At 29.3% G+C, this 17,933-nt stretch overlaps 2 protein-coding genes across 2 annotated transcripts in view; one reads left to right on the top strand and one right to left on the bottom strand.

The window, feature by feature from the left end:
* The window catches only part of LOC113372745, an 8,525-nt gene extending 1,427 nt beyond the window's left edge, over positions 1-7,098 (top strand). Inside the window, exons 2-8 of the mRNA XM_026613090.1 lie at positions 67-121; positions 279-508; positions 676-789; positions 850-1,095; positions 1,171-1,195; positions 3,862-4,322; positions 6,990-7,098. Of these exons, the coding sequence (XP_026468875.1) occupies positions 67-121; positions 279-508; positions 676-789; positions 850-1,095; positions 1,171-1,195; positions 3,862-4,322; positions 6,990-7,098 (1,240 nt within the window). The remainder of the gene's footprint in view (positions 1-66; positions 122-278; positions 509-675; positions 790-849; positions 1,096-1,170; positions 1,196-3,861; positions 4,323-6,989) is intronic.
* Positions 7,099-16,223: 9,125 nt separating this feature from the next.
* On the bottom strand, positions 16,224-17,361 carry LOC113372744 (maf-like protein CPR_2112). Its single transcript, XM_026613089.1, has 5 exons — positions 17,046-17,361; positions 16,795-16,954; positions 16,647-16,728; positions 16,441-16,587; positions 16,224-16,368 (listed from the first exon to the last, which is right to left on the bottom strand). Exons 1-5 carry the CDS (start codon positions 17,178-17,180, stop codon positions 16,224-16,226), a joined length of 669 nt encoding a protein of 222 aa, XP_026468874.1. The 5' UTR covers positions 17,181-17,361.
* Positions 17,362-17,933: the final 572 nt, after the last annotated feature.

Below are 17,933 nucleotides of genomic sequence, written 5' to 3'. Positions count from 1 at the left end.
ATGTATATCTATTTTTAAAAATACAGTTTGATACAGTGAATTTAATCATTTAATAATTGATCTCAGATTTTTTCTTTATTTTAGTCAACTTGAAATCGCAGGCGTGGATACAGACATCATGGTAAGAAAAACTTCTTGCTGTACTAAAATGTAAATGTTGTTATTCATATTCAATTCATTTCCAGTTTTTCCACCTTAAACACAGGAGGTTCCAAAAGCCTTTGCAGCATCACGGATAGTCCTCAGACACCAAACGCAACCCCAGAAACCATTTCCAGAAGCCACTTTTCCAAAGACAACCTGAAACTAAACGACCAGCCTTGGAGCTTCCAAATCTCAGTCCAGGCGATTCCAAAAATACCAAAATTTCCAACGATGATAAATCAGCAGGAGTGACTCGTAATGCTGCCAGTGCTGGTGGTAGAAGTATTTGGACTTTGGATCGTCCAAGAGTGAATCCGGTCCTGTTTTTGAACCAGGATGTGGATCAGTTGAAGAGCTATGTGAGGTCCTTGAACAGATCCTGTGAGAATTGACTCGGGTCAACGATTTGACCACTGTTCGATGGAATTTGGACCGGGGAGGGATTGAGGAGAACTAATACCAAGTGAGATAGAAAATATTGATTAATAAATTGTTTTCGACAAAAAAATTATAAGTGCTGGATTTTTTCAGGTCTGTCGATCAACAAACAGTATTACAACAAACCATACAGTATTTACGGCCAACTTTAGAAGCCGAGATGCAAACTCTTTCGTCTTCGGGGAAGGAAAATTTTAAAATTCATAGGTGAGTCGAAGAAATTTGTCTAAATATGCTGAATTCTAAATGTTTCTATTATCCCTTTAGGTCTGATAAAGTGAATCATCTATCAATAGCATCAAGTCTTCAAAATTCACCAAAAAAACAGAACTTCTTAACGGATTTCAACTCCTCGAGCACCACAAAAAGTGTATCAGAACCTTGCTCGAAAGTGAGCTCACCAGAAAGAGGAAGGAGTGCTGCTTCAGCAGACGAGGATTGTGATAGTTCGAGTGATATTGATAAGCAAATCTTATCCGGGAGCCCGTGCACCCTCAACAAGGAATCATACAGGTAATAATATAAAAATATGATTATAAAGCAGACATTTTTGATATTGAAAGAGTTTTTGTCATTATGTGAATTTAGAGCATTTTTGTACATTTTGTTAAACGTATTAAATTTTTTGTTCTAGACACTTTAATTTATTTGCATGATTAAAAACTAGATAAAGTTTACTAGAATTTGTTATAATTGTTGTATACACTTGGATAACAAAATTTTGAATAAGTTGTAGTTGAAATACGGACTTATATTTAGTATTCTTATAATTTGCAATACATGGATTAGGTACATTTTTTTACTTTTCTTCAAATATCTTTTAATTTTCATTCCGGACATTATAATTTGCTTACGTTACTAAAAACTAGATGAAATTTACAAACATTTAGTAAAAAATTTTATGTTTCTCGACGTTTCAAGCCATTCTGAATCTAATGAGACCAAATTTGGAAAAAGTATGTGTGTGTGTGAACAGATTTTTTGCCGTAAATCGACGTTTTCTCAAAAATGGCTGGACCGATTTCAAACATTTAAAAGCCATTCGATGTATCTCGATGAGGACTAGCGTTTATCAAATTTGCGCGACTATCAGCAAAGCCGTTTCTTTGTAAATAGCAGAAAAGTGAAAAAAATTTTGTCCACGTTTTAGCCCGCAGTTATGAATCGATCTTGAAAATACAAAAACCGTTCGAAAGATATTGATTGGGAATCGTGCTGATTAGTTGTTGGTAGAGATCGGCCGGGCCGTTTTCTTGTAATAAAGTGTTAAAAAAATTTTTGTCGACGATTTTCATTATTATTTTTTGACGGTAGATACCATAGTCTTCTAGATCATACTAAAATATTACGGCCCTACGATAATTGGTTTAACTTTGAAAATTCGTCAAAGTTTGCAAAAATTGGTATCGTCTTTTTGGCATTTGTCAAAATTAGACCTTTCATTGACGTTTTCTCAAAAACGCCTGAACCGATTTCAGAAATTTAAAAGCCATTTGATGTATTTCGATGAGGACTATCGTTTGTCAGTTTTGTGCGACGATCTGCCAAGCCCTTTCTTTGTAATTTGAAATTAATTTATTAATTTCAATAATTAATTTGGAAAAAAGTGTTAAGCCTTTCGTCCACATTTAATGTCATCCTACCGAACCAATTTTAATAAATCAAAAACTGTTCGAAAGATATTAGTTGGGAATGACACTGATTAGTTTCAGGTGAAAATGTACCAAGCCGTTTTCTTGTAATTAACTGTTGAAAAAAAAAAGCTGATTTTTATGGATTTTTTTTAGCGATATGTATCATGGTCTTATAGAACTTACTAAAATATAAGGTTGTCAAATATCTCCCTTCCGCCTTTTTGTATTATAAACCAAGAGCAAAAAAGCGGAAGGGAGATATTTGACAACCTAATATTACGGCTTTACGACAAGTAGTTTACTTCTTAAATTTATCAAAGTTAGAGAAAATGAGTAGTTTTTTTGACGTTAGCTAAAATTAAAATTAAACGATTTACTTGGTATAACGATATAGTACTTGGTCTTAATAAACATACTAAACTATCAAAATCCTACGGAAACTGGTTCAAAATATATTAATTGTTGATTTTTGAAAAGTTGCTTTTTGAAAATACTCCGAGTTAACGGAGTAATTCTCTCGGAATACTTCTAATCACTCATAAATTAATTTGTTTATTATTCATTAGGTCGATTATTTAAACATATCGGGAAGTTCATGTAACTTGCCTCAAGGCTAAATACCAAACCAACTAGTTTCTTTTAAATTTCATCCACGTAGAAGGCCGGAATCACTGCAGTAATAAAGGAGCTTTTTTTCGCGCCGTTGGAGATCGACGATAACTTAAAAACTATTTAATTTTTTTCTTCAAAATTTTACTATGTATTCTTAAAACATTTGTAAATATATTCCTAAAATTTTGAAATGATTGATAAAGTAGTATTTTTAATATAAATTTCCAAAAATCACCTTTCTTTTAGGCGGTTACACTAGTTGTGCCCTTTAAGGGGGTATTCTACTGTAGAATTTTGAAAAAATCAAAAAAATTTTTTCTTCATATTTTCAAAGTTTAGTTATTCAAAAATATGTCATTGAAAGGATTTTTCGAAATTACTACTATTTTCTGAGTAATATCCGTTTTAGTGACGTGGCTTCGGTTCGGGTCCGACCGAGTCTCAAAACTTTAAACGCGTTTTTCTCGGAACTGCTTTTTTCGAGCTGGCGGTAAGGATATCTCGAGTTCTAATGAACCGATTTACTTCAAATTTGAAGAGGATCTTCTCTATACATCGCTTTATCGCATGGACCTTTCTCAAAACTATAACTTTTCATTTAGTATTTTTAAAAAATTCGGAATTGTTAAAAAAAACATGAAAAAACATTTTTTTTTTCAAACTGCCGCCATTCAAACAAAAATTTTTTTTTTAACTTATCCAAGGTTCATACGATAGCGGCATCTATAATAATTAAGAATCCATCTATTTTTTATGTTTGGGATCACCAGGAGGGTTGGAATCATGCACGCCAGAACACCCTCTTTTTTTGAGCCCCCACTTTGACTGCTCATAACTTTGTGAATTCTATTTTTTTTTCTTTAATAATTTTTTTATGTAATAATAAAATATCAATAAACAAATGATAAAAAAATCTATAGTAAAAATATTATTTGTTTCCTTTATACAGCGCTTCAAAAACCGGGCAAAATTCATGCTTCTACAGTAGAATACCCCCTTAAACAAAAAATTCTCTATCAAATATCTCGTTCAGGTCTACGCTGCCTACGACACCGGCCTGGCAACTGGTGCTTCTCTTCGGCTCCGTGTCACTAATCGCACGAGCGCCGCAGAGGTCGTCGAGCTGGTCGTCCGCCAACTGCACGTCGCCAGCGTCCTCCGCGGCGGACGGGGCCTCCTTAACGGCAAGACCAACATCCCGAACACGTCCAGGGGACTCAGTCTGCCCGGAGATAAATTTCCCGCCACGTCCAAAACTCATCAGCCACCGTCTGAACTGACGACGACCACTACTACATATCCGACGAGACCGACGTTTTTCACGAGCGAGCTGAAGACCAACAGGCCGAGTGGAAGTAAATTTGGTGCGAGTGCAGGAGATGGTAAGAATTTGAATCTGAGTGCTCTGTCGGGAGGCGTTAAGGAGAAGGCTAAGGAGTTTTGTCTGGTTGCCGTTATCGGAGCCAGGGAGAGGAGGCTGAGAGATGATTTCAGGTAATTGATAATTGTAATTGATTCTGGAATTGTTTGTATATATTGTGTAAATTGTGTGTGTGTTAGTTGAAATTTGATATTTTCTTAACGATGTTTTAAAAACGACTATACCGATTTCAAAAATTTAAAAATCATTTGATGTATCTCAATAAGGACATACTTGTTATATATATATATATATATATATATATATATATATGTATATATATATATATATATATATGATTTAGTAGTTAATTTTGATGTTGAAATATATGAGTGAGTTCTTGAGGGCGATACATCAAACAAAGAAAAGCCAAAGATTTATAAAATAATCTTTATTTCCAAACGTTTCGACATTCAATTTAATGTCATCATCAGTGGATATTACGTTGGTTGGTTACATATAGAGAAGTGTACACAGCACTAGAGATTGGCACTAACATTTATACAACTAACTTGTCAGCACTATGCATTTTTTATATAATTTTTTTGCATGATGTAAACAGAAAAATGATAGTTTTATTGAACAATAATGTAAGTAGAATCTACTTCCATTATTGTTCAATAAAACTATCATTTTTCTGTTTACATCATACAAAAAAAAAAAAATTATATAAAAAATGCATAGTGCTGACAAGTTAGTTGTATAAATGTCAGTGCCAATCTCTAGTGCTGTGTACACTTCTCTATATGTAACCAACCAACGTAATATCCACTGATGATGACATTAAATTGAATGTCGAAACGTTTGGAAATAAAGATTATTTTATAAATCTTTGGCTTTTCTTTGTTTGATGTATCGCCCTCAAGAACTCACTCATATATATATATATATATATATATACACACCTAAGTCTGTTTTTACACGGTAGATTGGTTCCAGAAGAAGCCGTGTAAAAAAAACCGTGTAAAAAAGGACATTGATCTTATACAAAAATGGGTGATTTGTTCCTAATCTCTAAAACCTATTAAAATTAGTGAAAAACAAGAATTTTTAAGAACAAGAATTCATGTTTATTTTATTAAATCAAATATATAATGCTTATTTTCACAAGCATAGCAATTAATGATAAAAAAGATATGCACTCTAATCTTAAAAGTAATATAAATTAAATGTATGGCAAGTTCAGGAACTAAAAAACTGTGTAGTGAACGAAAAGAATAGGTTATTCAATTTTTAAGGTAATTGATTGATTTCAGACTTTTTTCTTTCATAAATACTTTTTTGTGATATGAACATACTTCGCAAAAATTAAATTTGACAAAAAAAATTGAAGTACATAAAATTTCAAATCGTGCTAAATGGAATAAAATCGTGTAAAAAAATTAAAAATATTCAATTTTCAAACCGTGTTATATCAAAACCGTGTACAAAAAGACCGTGTAAAAACAGACTTAGGTATATATATATATATATATATATATATATTATATATATATATATATTAACAAAGTCTAATAATCGGGCATAACATCAATAAAAAATATTGTTTTTTATTGATGTTATGCCCGATTATTAGACTTTGTTAATACATATGTCAACATCAAATTCAGAATCATACAATATATATATATATATATATATATATATATATATATATTTAATTTGAGTTTAATATTCGGGCGTAACATCAATAAAAATAGTATGAGAGTTTTTTTTTAAAGTTTATTTATTTAAAATCCATACGTTTCGGCTAGCATCTTAGCCATCATTCAGTGGTAATCAAATTAACTGTAAAAATTAAAACTAAATAAATTATATGCAAGAAAATTTCATGGAAAAACAATAATAATAATAAAACACTTACAATTTTGTATCCTAATGTAGCATATGAAACCATTATTAATCCATGGTATGAGTATGTGCATCTTATCAATGTGCACATACTCATACCATGGATTTAATTAATAAGTTAATTTGATTACCACTGAATGATGGCTAAGATGCTAGTCGAAACGTATGGATTTTAAATAAATAAACTTTCTAAAAAAACTCTCATACTATTTTTATTGATGTTACGCCCGAATATTAAACTCATATTAAACATATATATCAACATCAAATTCAAGAATATATATATAGATGTGTGATTGTATAGATGTTGTATAAGGATGTGTGTTGTTTAAATGCTATATACAATGAGGTATTATAAACTCCCATTAGTTGGTATATATTTTTGTCAATACAATCAAACTAGAAGTTTTATACACTTTCCATCCAATCCAAGTCTCTTTTGGTCTTTCGACTTATTGATTACGTTTCAAGTTTTTCAGATTCTTTTTGGATTCTGGATTTTGTGTATAATTGTAAATAATACTACTGAGCTTATAGAAAATATCAAATTTCTGCGAGGAGAGATAGAAAAAGAATTAAGTGTTCCTTCTTTGACTTGCTTTTTGAAAAGTTTCAAGTAACATTCGATAAATTAAAGTAAATTTAATAAAAAGTATATATGTAGAGCAGCAGAGCAAGGCACAAGAATTATTATTTCTCTTTTTCTGATGCCATTGTATACTGACTTCATGATTATGTCTTTTTCAAATGTTTATTTATTTTATAGTCACAATTTTAAACGTAGCTAAATTTAAATTCTTAGGGATTTATTTGTGTTTTAAGGCAAAACACCACTTGTACTTATTTTATGTATATATTAATAAATAATAATGAATATTATTATTTTTCAGGCCGTTGCAGTTGCAAGATCCTTGGATGAAGGGACGTCTGTACGTCCGACACAGAAAAGACACATTGGCTGCCATTGAACACTCCACTAGACATAAAGATGTTGTTTAATTTAATTTAGATAAATATATATATATATAAGAATGATATACATACACATATATCATTTACCAAATTGTATATTTTCTAGTTATCAAGTTGAAAAGAATTTCTCTGCGATGGTAAAAGCAGCTTTATATTTATATAAATATTTGTACATATATATAAATGTCTTTGTAATGATATTTTATTATCATGGCACCATATGAGTGTGTACTTTAGAATCGAGCACAGTGTTTTTGAATCGTTTACTTTAATGAAATGTTTGTCCCTGAAAGTAAACCGACATATCTCTGTAGCTCTAAATATCAAAATATATATAAATATAAATAGTGAACACAAAACTCCAATGTATGTGCATTTATTGTGTAGATGATAAAAATAATATATTGAGAAAATATATATATATATATATATATATATATATATAGATAAATAGTTGTAAGAGAGATTTAAGAGTTTGTGTTAGTAATATATATATATATATATATATATATATATATATATATATCAATTACCAATTTTATATATAAGAAATTGTATATCACCAATAGGGAACACACAGGAATTTGTCTTAAGTCTGTTTTTATTCTTTCGAACTAATTTAAAACTTTTTAATATTCAATGATATTAAAATAAATTATATATTATCAATACTTATGAGTCAAGACCATGACAAAACATATGATACGATATGATCTCCTTATCTTATCGATTTAGATTTAGTAAGAAACAGGTATTATATTATAGCCATATATATATATATATATATATATATATATATATATATATATATATAAATAAATATATATATATATATATATATATATATATATCTGACAGACAAGAATTTGAACCAAATTATTGTTAGTCTCAAAAAATGAAATTTGTGAATATGAATTTAGAGTTAGAGTTAATTAAATAATTGTTTATATATATATATATATATATATATATATATATATATAAACAATTATTTATCTATTGATTCCTTTACCCAAGTCTATTATTTTTTTAAAAAAGTATTAGTCAATAAATTAAAGAAAATGTTTATATACATATATAAACCAATAGGAGATGAAATTATTAATTGTTAACTCAAATAAAAAAACTATATCGCAATTGAATGTACCAACACCAGAATTTAGATATTAAATGTATACTGTATTAAATATTAAGAAAAGAAACTAATATATTTATATATATATAACAATGCTGGATAGTGGATCATTATATATATACATATATATATATATATATATATATATATATATATATATATATATATGTAATGATTTCACTATCAAGTATAACTTTCTGAATTGTTAAAAGAGAGTTTTCGATATTATATAAAAAATTGTAATCCCTTTAAATGATAATTAGATGAAAATCCGCCCACTTTATAAATAAATGTAAAGCCTAATTCAACACACCAATTATTTAAACAAAAATGTTATAATTCAATGTATATGTATAAATAAATAATTATATATCACTTTATATAATGTATAAAGTCAAATTCGTGGACTGCTATCCATGGATTTTCTAAACACGTTGTACTCGATTTGAAAATGATGTCCTTTTTGCCAAATTTATAAAGCGATGTATAATTGTTTATGAAAATTGAATAGTTATTAAATGTATATTGAAAAATGGCCCACTATATATATAGATATTATAAAGATGATGAAAAGATATGTATATTTTGAAAAATAGAATATAAGTGAACGTCTAAAATTACTGATTTGTTTTATTATCTATTAATTATTAATTTATATATATATATATATATATATATATATATATATATATATGTTTATTTTCAGTGAGCAGTATTTTTAAATTAAATGATTTAAAATATAAAATTGAAAGGTATGTTTTGATTAATAATTAATTATGATTATTAATTATATATATAAAATTATTAATATAATTAATTATATATACATATATATATATATATATATATATATATAATAATTATAACAAATTCCTATAAGACTTCCATGGCACACCTCTAATTATAAGAAATTTGTTTTCAAACCCCTAACAGTATATGCAACCTGTTATACGTCATATATACACAATATATATACATATATATATATATATATATGTATGAATGCATTGAATATGTATGTAGTGGTGAAATCATGAATACGTGTGTAGTTTAGGGAGTCCATCGCCAGTTATATATCGGTATATTGAGAGATAATTGCGAGCACGGACGACTCCTTGTCAATTTTGAGGTGACTGTACCAATTTATTAGGGAGTCCATGCATGGCCTAATAAATATATGGGTGTATAAAGTAGTTAGTAGGATTTTATTGTTGACAAATAATGATTAATTTGACCATTTTAATTGATTAATTATTAAATTTGGAACAGATATGGCAAAAGCGTTAGAATATCTAATAAAACATTGAAAACAAATCCATGGATAGATATCTACGAATTTTTATATACACTTCTCATATACATATACACCTCTATAATTTGAATTATATGTGCGATATATAAATTCCTATAAGATTCTTATAGCGCGCGAGTTCGTCGTTTATAAACGTCTGGCTGTATATGCAACCCTATACACTCCATATATACACGATATATAATTATATGGAACGTCGACATGTATATATATAAATCTATTATAAATTTGTATAGACGATATATAAATGTGGACCAGGTTGGGAACGAGATATACGCGTTGTGCATGTGTGGGTGCATCGAATACATATGTAGTGGTGATTTCAAGAATGCATGTGTAGTTTAGGGAGTCCATCGCCAGTTATATATCAGTATATTGAGAAATAATTGCGAGCGCGGACAACTCCTTAACAATTTTGTGGTGACTGTATCAATTTTATTAGGGAGTTCATACACTGCTTAATAAATACATTGAAAAATAGACAATACCGAAAAAAATAAATATACATAGACTGTTTTTAAGTCTTTATAAAATACAAATTAAACCATATAGCAAATTTTATTAAATATACAAAATATATATAAAAGAAATTTATGCATTTTAATTTATATATTTATTTAAATCAACATAACATAGTTTACACAATATTAAGCAAATATATATTCAATACATATTACAACAATAATAATAATTTTAGGTCCAGTTTTTATAAGTTTAAACATACTCAGTTCAATTATATATTGCATGAAAATCAATTTTGACAATTTAATTATTATATTCATAAACTATTTGTTCAATAATTGCTAATTGTATATGTAATTTTATTTCTAATTATTATAAAAGAAAACATTAGAGTTTGAACAACCCCAAATACACGTGAAATTTTTAAATCATCATTTTGGGGTGTTCTGAGCAAAAAACGGACAAAATTCTCCCCCCTGAAACCCCCCGCTTGAAATCCGTACAACCCTAAAGAATTGTATGCCATCATTCTGCAACCCCTCCGGCAACTTTTTCAATTTCCAGTATTTTTTCACCCCCACATTTGCCAGAAATCCATTCTCAGTGTCCTCTCATATAGTCGACGGCCATTTTGCATCTCGGTAGCCGAAACGGCTAAAGGACTTCACTTATTTCACCAGTTCAGAAGTCCAGGGTCAACCAGTTCGAATCCCAATCCTGATGATGTGATCTCAATGCAGTTGTCCAGAGCAGATCGTGCGTCCTTCAGTGTACTTGAATGCAGCTGTAAGAAAATAAACGATGAGTTGTGGTTGGATGGATAATTAATAAGATATTAAAGACAAAATAGAAGTCGTTATGAGAACTCAAACGCATGTTTTGTGTAACGACTGCATGGACAAGGCCGTTTAGTAGCATTTGTTAGATGATGCACTCTGCAGTTCGAATCTTCTGAATGAGAATTGAAGAGAATAATAATTATTTTTCATAAAGTTCAGTACCTCAAACTAGACAAAAGACTTTCTCATTAAATTTTTTTCGCTTAAGAAATGAATAGCCAAGGTCGTTAAGTAGCAACAGCGGTTATCCAGCCCAACGGTGCTGTAGTTCGAATCTTCAAATAACAGATAAAATCTAGTTGCATTAGAATGTATAGAACAGTGCAAGTTCGAGACGTAATAACGATATTCAATTTTCAAAAATCTTTAAATCCTCGAAATAGAAAAAATGCATTCTCATTAAAAATAGTTATTATCAAACGACTAAATAGCCAAGAGCGTAAGTGGTCGTTGTGGTAGTTGGATGTTCTTCGGATCGATCCCACAAGAAGTAAATCTATGTAGATGAAAAATAACTGATGTAAAGTTTTTCAAAACGATCAAATGTTAGTTCAAAGAAATAAATTCAGATGGCGGATTGATTAAATTTAAATAGCTATAGTGGAGCGCCTGATGCAAAGGTCTTCGCAAAACACTTGGAGCTGTCAACCTTCAATAGTCCTTCCTGAATTAGACAAAAGCGTTTCCAAAAAAATATAAGTTTCTTAATAATCGGATAGCCGAGAGCGTTTAGTCGTCGACATCACGTTGACTGGCTAAAGGTGCCTTGGATCGAATCCCAAAGACTCGGGTGAAAAATTCGAGTCCTAGTTTTTCGGAATCTTCAAATAATTAGTTCAAAAATTAAATTGTAGAGGGCGCATTTCGACCTTGACACTTAGAATATTTCTGAAAACTCAAGTTTCGCACTTGACTGTAATAGAAATACATAAAGAGAGAGATGACGAAGGTAGAGGAGGAACTGGGAAAAGAGAAGGGTAGACAAGGGTGATGAATAAGAGAGATGTGTGTGATACATATTCTTTATTAAAATTCAATATTAATACAATATAGGAATAAAAATAACTTGTATCATCAATAACTTAAATAGCCGAGTGGTTTAAGGGACCGCATACTCGGTGAAGTCACTCTGGAGGCAGACACAAGGTGAGACGGATCGAGTCCGGCTGAAGGCGACGACGAGCAACTCTGAAGCAGAAAAAATGGAGCAGTGCTGGTGAATGGCTGTTGGCGAGCGCAAAGGGTCCTGAAACGAACACACAAAGTGATGGTCAACCTGAGGTCCATGATGCGAGAGGGTTACACGCAGAGAGACACATCGCGGAAAATGCATGCCGAACCCAAAAATCTACCCAAAAACCACAACATGCGAAAAAAACACCAAAAAAGAAAAAAAAAATGTGAAAAAAAGCGAAAAAAAGGGGAAAAAAAGGGAGAGAAGAGGAGGAGGAGGAGGAAGGGGGAGGTGGAGAGCCTAAAAAAACCCCCTTAAGTCCCAGGTCAATTTTTATCTTTTCTGTTCAGCGTTGAAACTTTTTTATGTTTTTTAGTGTTCCCTCACACCAATTCCCAAAACCAACACTCGAATGAAATGAAGTCCACGTTGAAATTTTCACAACGAGAAAAAATTACTGGGACTTAGTTAAAATATTTAACTTTGCCCCAATAAAATTTTCTCGTTGTGAAATATTCAATGTGAGCCTCATTCATTCGAATGTTGGCTTTGGGATAATACAGCATGCAGAAATAACTCGTCTGTCTTAATTGAAAAGGTTTCAGAAAATTTGGACTTAGAAAAAAAAATATCTGAAAGGACTTAGAAAAAAAAAAATTATTCGAAAGAATTATAATCAGAAAATTTGGACTTAGAAAAAAAAATTATTCTAAAGAATTATAATCAGAAAATTAGGACTTAGAAAAAAAAATATTCGAATGAATTATTAATCGATGAATTGAAATGATATTAAACGAATCAAAATTGTTTATACTACTTGATAAAACATGTGAAACCTTTACAATTAATCGAGACACAAACAAATACAGTTGACTTGAACAATATTCAAAGCATTGGAAAAAGATGTAAAAGATTTCAAGAAAACTTATAAAATGAATTATTAAAAAATGCTCAGAAACTTGAAAACTGAATTCGTCGAACATGTTAATATTTATAAATTGAATGTAATAATTGAATCAAATATTATACTTGTACGTAATCAAACGTTGTATAATCATTCTTATCTTATTCAAATATTATACTTGTACGTTTTGTATAATCATTCAAGTCAACTCTTCGAAAATTTGATTGCATGTCTTGATCAAAATTGTTTTCAGCAATGAAATAATAAAAAGCTATATTTAGCAATGTACCAGTATCATCACATAAATTGAAAACAAAATTACTAAATTACAATGTAAGACTTATAAAAGTTGCATTTGATTAACAGTTTGGAAATTCATATCGAGTCTTTTAAGTATTTTGATCAAAACCAGCAATCGTGTTGTCATCAATGAGAATGTGCATGCAATCAATATCGCTACAGGGAAAACACATGACTCTTGATAATAGAAATAAAATTCTAAAATTAATGTAAACATGTGAAAAATCTCTTCAGAAATGTAATAAAACAGAAAACAAAATCCCCAAAGTGTAGTAAAAAAAGATAATTTTGTAATAAGTAGCTTTTCCTTTACAAAATAGAAAAAAATCCTTGCTAATGTGGGATATTATTGCTGTTGAGATGCTATCTGATAAACAGACTCTTCAGAACTAGAGTTCTATCTGAAATACCATTAATTTAGGAGTTCCTCAAGGGTGTATGCTAGGACCCCTTCTGTATATCCTATACACAAATGATATTCAGACAAAACATTGGCTGAAGATACTACAATCATCAGGATAGCAAATTAACAATGATATGCATCAGCACTCGAAAAGTAGCTCAACAAATAAATGAAACCAAATCTAATCATATTAATTTTGCAACAAGAAATTGGAGAAACCTTTCCTCATAGTCTTATTTAAAGAATAATACTATATTTTGATTTACTATTTATGAAATTATAATAAAAAACTAATAAGTTTCAATTAATACATAAGAGAAGTAAAAACTATTGCATAATATTGATTTAAATAATTTATAAAACACACTTGCTGAAAAGTGAATCAAGATGTTTTCCCCGTAGTGAATTGTACAAAATCATTTTTATGCTTGTAGAACATCACTTGCAAATAATAATAATTTAACAAAGTGTATCTAATATATCAGATTGATATCACAAAATTGCAAATGATATTCGATATTTTTGCACACACGTCTGCTAAAGTAGTACTTGAGATAAATAAAGAATAAATTGTATTATTCCATCTTCACTGAAATTGCAAAAACAATGTTTAGTATCATGTCAATCATAAATCTTTATTAACTAAATTGTAAATCATATTATAATAGAATAAAGCAAAATGGGTTCAAACTATAGATGTAAGATTCTGTAGTAATATTACTATGTAATTACTTTAAATAAAAGAAATAAAAATTTAGCAGATGCATATGCATAAAATACTAATGATGCACGAGTCAGCAAATATTCACTGAAATACATACAGGCTGTTTTGATTTATACAATACAAATACAAGAAACTATTTGTTATGTGCTTGAGAACATTATTAGAGCAATATTTGTTGTACGATAAAATCCTGTATCTTATTCCAGAGAACTATTCATTGACACGTTGTGTAAAAAGATTGCTTCGACTCACATTGACGTTTCCACAATGATGCATAGAATTAAATCCAAATCTCCTCCTCATAATGAATCCTCCAAAGCATCTGCTAGAAGTTCCAAAGCCGAGCACTTGTAAATCACTACATTACATTACTTTGGACACTGACTTTATACATATAATTTACAATATGCAAATGTCCAAGTGGAGTCTTCGTGACTCAACACACGACACTTCGCGACGAACACATCAGAGACTTTTGTGAGAATTGGCGACTTAGAATTTGACAATATACAGATATATTACAAAAGTACTTGCAGCCTTACATACATCTATACATATTTGACATTTGCATATATGAATATATCATTATATAAAGGATACATTGGAAGCTGTAAATAAAGTATTTGGTTATAAAATTGATTGGAATTAAAAGCTGAGAGAGATAAGTTAAGGCTGAAGAACATTGTCACATATCTGATCTAAAAACATATCATCATACACGAATTTTATATCAAATTGATGTGCATAATTAGTAGAACCATTTAATGTATGAATTAATGGAAATTAATTAGGAGTTTAATTAAAAAACACTAATTAATTAGCGAGCACGCCTTTTTCACAAAAAACACGGTATAAAGATGGCCGCCAGAAAAGGCGAACTGTCATGAAGAAATGAACGAAGCGAAGTGAAGTGAAAGCCGAAAGCGCGAAATTCAAATTACATAACTAAAAATAATTAAATTTACCAATAATTAGCTTGAAAATATAAATGTTTGTTGTATTCATTGTAAACCTCCTATTTGTAAATGTTCTGATTGCTTTTTGGTGTCACTTCAAATGTTAATTATCTTGTTGAGGATTTTCATCATTTTCACAATCAACAGAAAATCCACAACTGGAGAATCTTCCTGCATAAGATCCTTTTATGTTATTTCTGTATATTGAATAAATACATTAATATAATGCAATATACTATAACAATTTATAATTCAATCAGATCAGATTATTAGGAATCGAAATCTTTTTTTGTATTGTTTCAATTTTTGTCTCAAACATATTACAAAACTTCACTTATTTAAATATTATTCATTATCACTATATTTTATATTTAATATTAAATTAATTTATTAATATAAACATTTTAGAATATATTTGTGTGTATGTACTGTCATGCAACACAACTAAAACTAGTAGTGTCGAAAATCAATGTGCATTCAACAATTTGTTTACTTGACATTTCTCCCAATTACTTTCTTTTAAATTAATTAAAATTTATTTACAAGAGAAAGAAAAGTTTAATTCTTAGAGTCAGGACCTCTGCAGACATAGGATATAATTTGCTATCAATTTAATTTTGTTATTATTTATATTATAAAATACAAATTATTGGAAATCTTTCTATACTGTTTATTCGTTCTACCACAACTGAATTGTATTACTAAATTTTAATTGTTATAATTATTATACAAATTTGCTTAATTTTGTATATAACATTTAAAACAAACTAATTCATATTATAATCAAAGTACAGTACTCAAAACAACAACATTTTAAAAATCTGTGAATATAACTTTTATTAACAATGAATTCTTTTATATCCTCTGTATAATATAAAATATTAAATTATCAATTTTTTATAAAATAAACCAAATATATTTTACAAAAATATCACATTTATAATTATATTAAATTATTTTCACATAAAGAATTTAACTCGACACATAATTTATGTAGAGGTAACCCCACAACTGTAAAATAATCACCATCCATTTTTTCAATAAGACTAGCACCTCGTCCTTGGACCCCAAAGCTTCCAGCTTTGTCCCTAAAATAGAAAACCATAAAAAAATCTCAAAATTGAATTCTTTAGTATTTGAATTACAAGACTGTTATTTACATGGGTTCTCCTGATGCAATATATGCTCTTATCACTGCCGGAGTGAGTTTTCCAAAATGGACTTTGGTATTGTCACAAAACTTGACCGTTTTGCGCTGTGTTTTGATTACAACTCCTGTGTACACGGTACAAACTCTTCCCGACAACCTGCACAAATAATTAAGTCACTAATTGAAGACTAATTCTATAAAAATTATAATTACAACCTTGATAGTGTGTTATAAGAGTCCTCTTCAGAATTGGGTTTACCAAAAAGCATACCGTCTAAAGTGACCATTGTATCAGCCCCTGATAACAAATTATTAAGGAAATTGAATGATAGGGGTAAGAGATTTGTAAAGGTATGGTTTTTACCTATAACAACATCGGGTGGTGTATTTTGTTCACTTAGCCTTTGGAAAACTTCTTGAGCTTTACCGTGGGCAGTTGCTTGCACAAAATCTTCTATGCCTTTGAAATTTGTAGGAATCAGATTCTCTTCGAATGTTGAGGGGCATAATTCTACCTTCAAACCCTTCATGATGAAAATATTATCTAAATTATTATATTTTGCTTAAAGTGAGCATTTTTAGTGTGATAACACTAGACAAATGCATTGTACCTACCAATTGTTTAACTAATTCTTGTCTCCTGGGTGATCCACTTGCTAAAACTACTCTTTTTGTATTTAAAAAATCTAAAACAGGCTCCAACATTTTAAAGGCCTTTTCAAATTGCACAATTTTTCTACAAAAGCACATTACACAAAACGCACATGTTTTGTTTTGACGTTTGACAGTTAAATGTAAACGCGTATCAATTGATGTGCCTAAAGGAAAGGGTGAATAAAGAAAAACAACTTAATTTGTAGAACAGAAATGATATATTACACTGGTTTGATTAAAGGTTTATTTACAAAAAAGAATGATTCAATGATATATGTTTAAGTTTAATGTTTGCTTGTCGATGTCTGGTCTTTGATTGCATTAATTAATACAATAATTACATTTATTAGTTAAGTCTGTGAATTGTTCTTAAATGTGGATTGAGGTTATGTTGCCATTTGACAGTTCATAATCAGTTCAATCAAATGGCAATTTAAAAAGTTTAATTAAACAAAAATATATTTTTAAATTATATTTTTAAGGTATTTTAAATTAAATTAAATATAAAAAAAATTGTCCATAAAATATAAAAAAATATCATAATAGCTGTAGTCAATGCAACTACAAGATAATAATTGAAAATCGTTCATATCTGAATATAAATATAAGTTATGTGACAATTTGATAATTTATATATTCACCTCCAACAAGTCCTTTAATTAGTTTTGATTTTTATTGATTAGTCAATTATAACATGTCTTTTAAATTGTATATTCGAATGCCCCATCCCATAAAAGACGAAAACGAAATTAAACTTCTACATCCAGAAATTAAAAATGTATTCCTGTCAAGACGTAAAACAGCAAAATTTTGCTTTATTATATTCGAGGACGAAAATACATATAAATT

The sequence above is a fragment of the Ctenocephalides felis genome, unplaced genomic scaffold (assembly GCF_003426905.1).
Source record: "Ctenocephalides felis isolate EL2017-DRISC unplaced genomic scaffold, ASM342690v1 CF-g0.4_SCAFFOLD_01604, whole genome shotgun sequence".
Taxonomy (NCBI): domain Eukaryota; kingdom Metazoa; phylum Arthropoda; class Insecta; order Siphonaptera; family Pulicidae; genus Ctenocephalides; species Ctenocephalides felis.
Note: the sequence above shows the minus strand (reverse complement) of the source record. Positions and strands in the feature narration are given on the sequence as shown.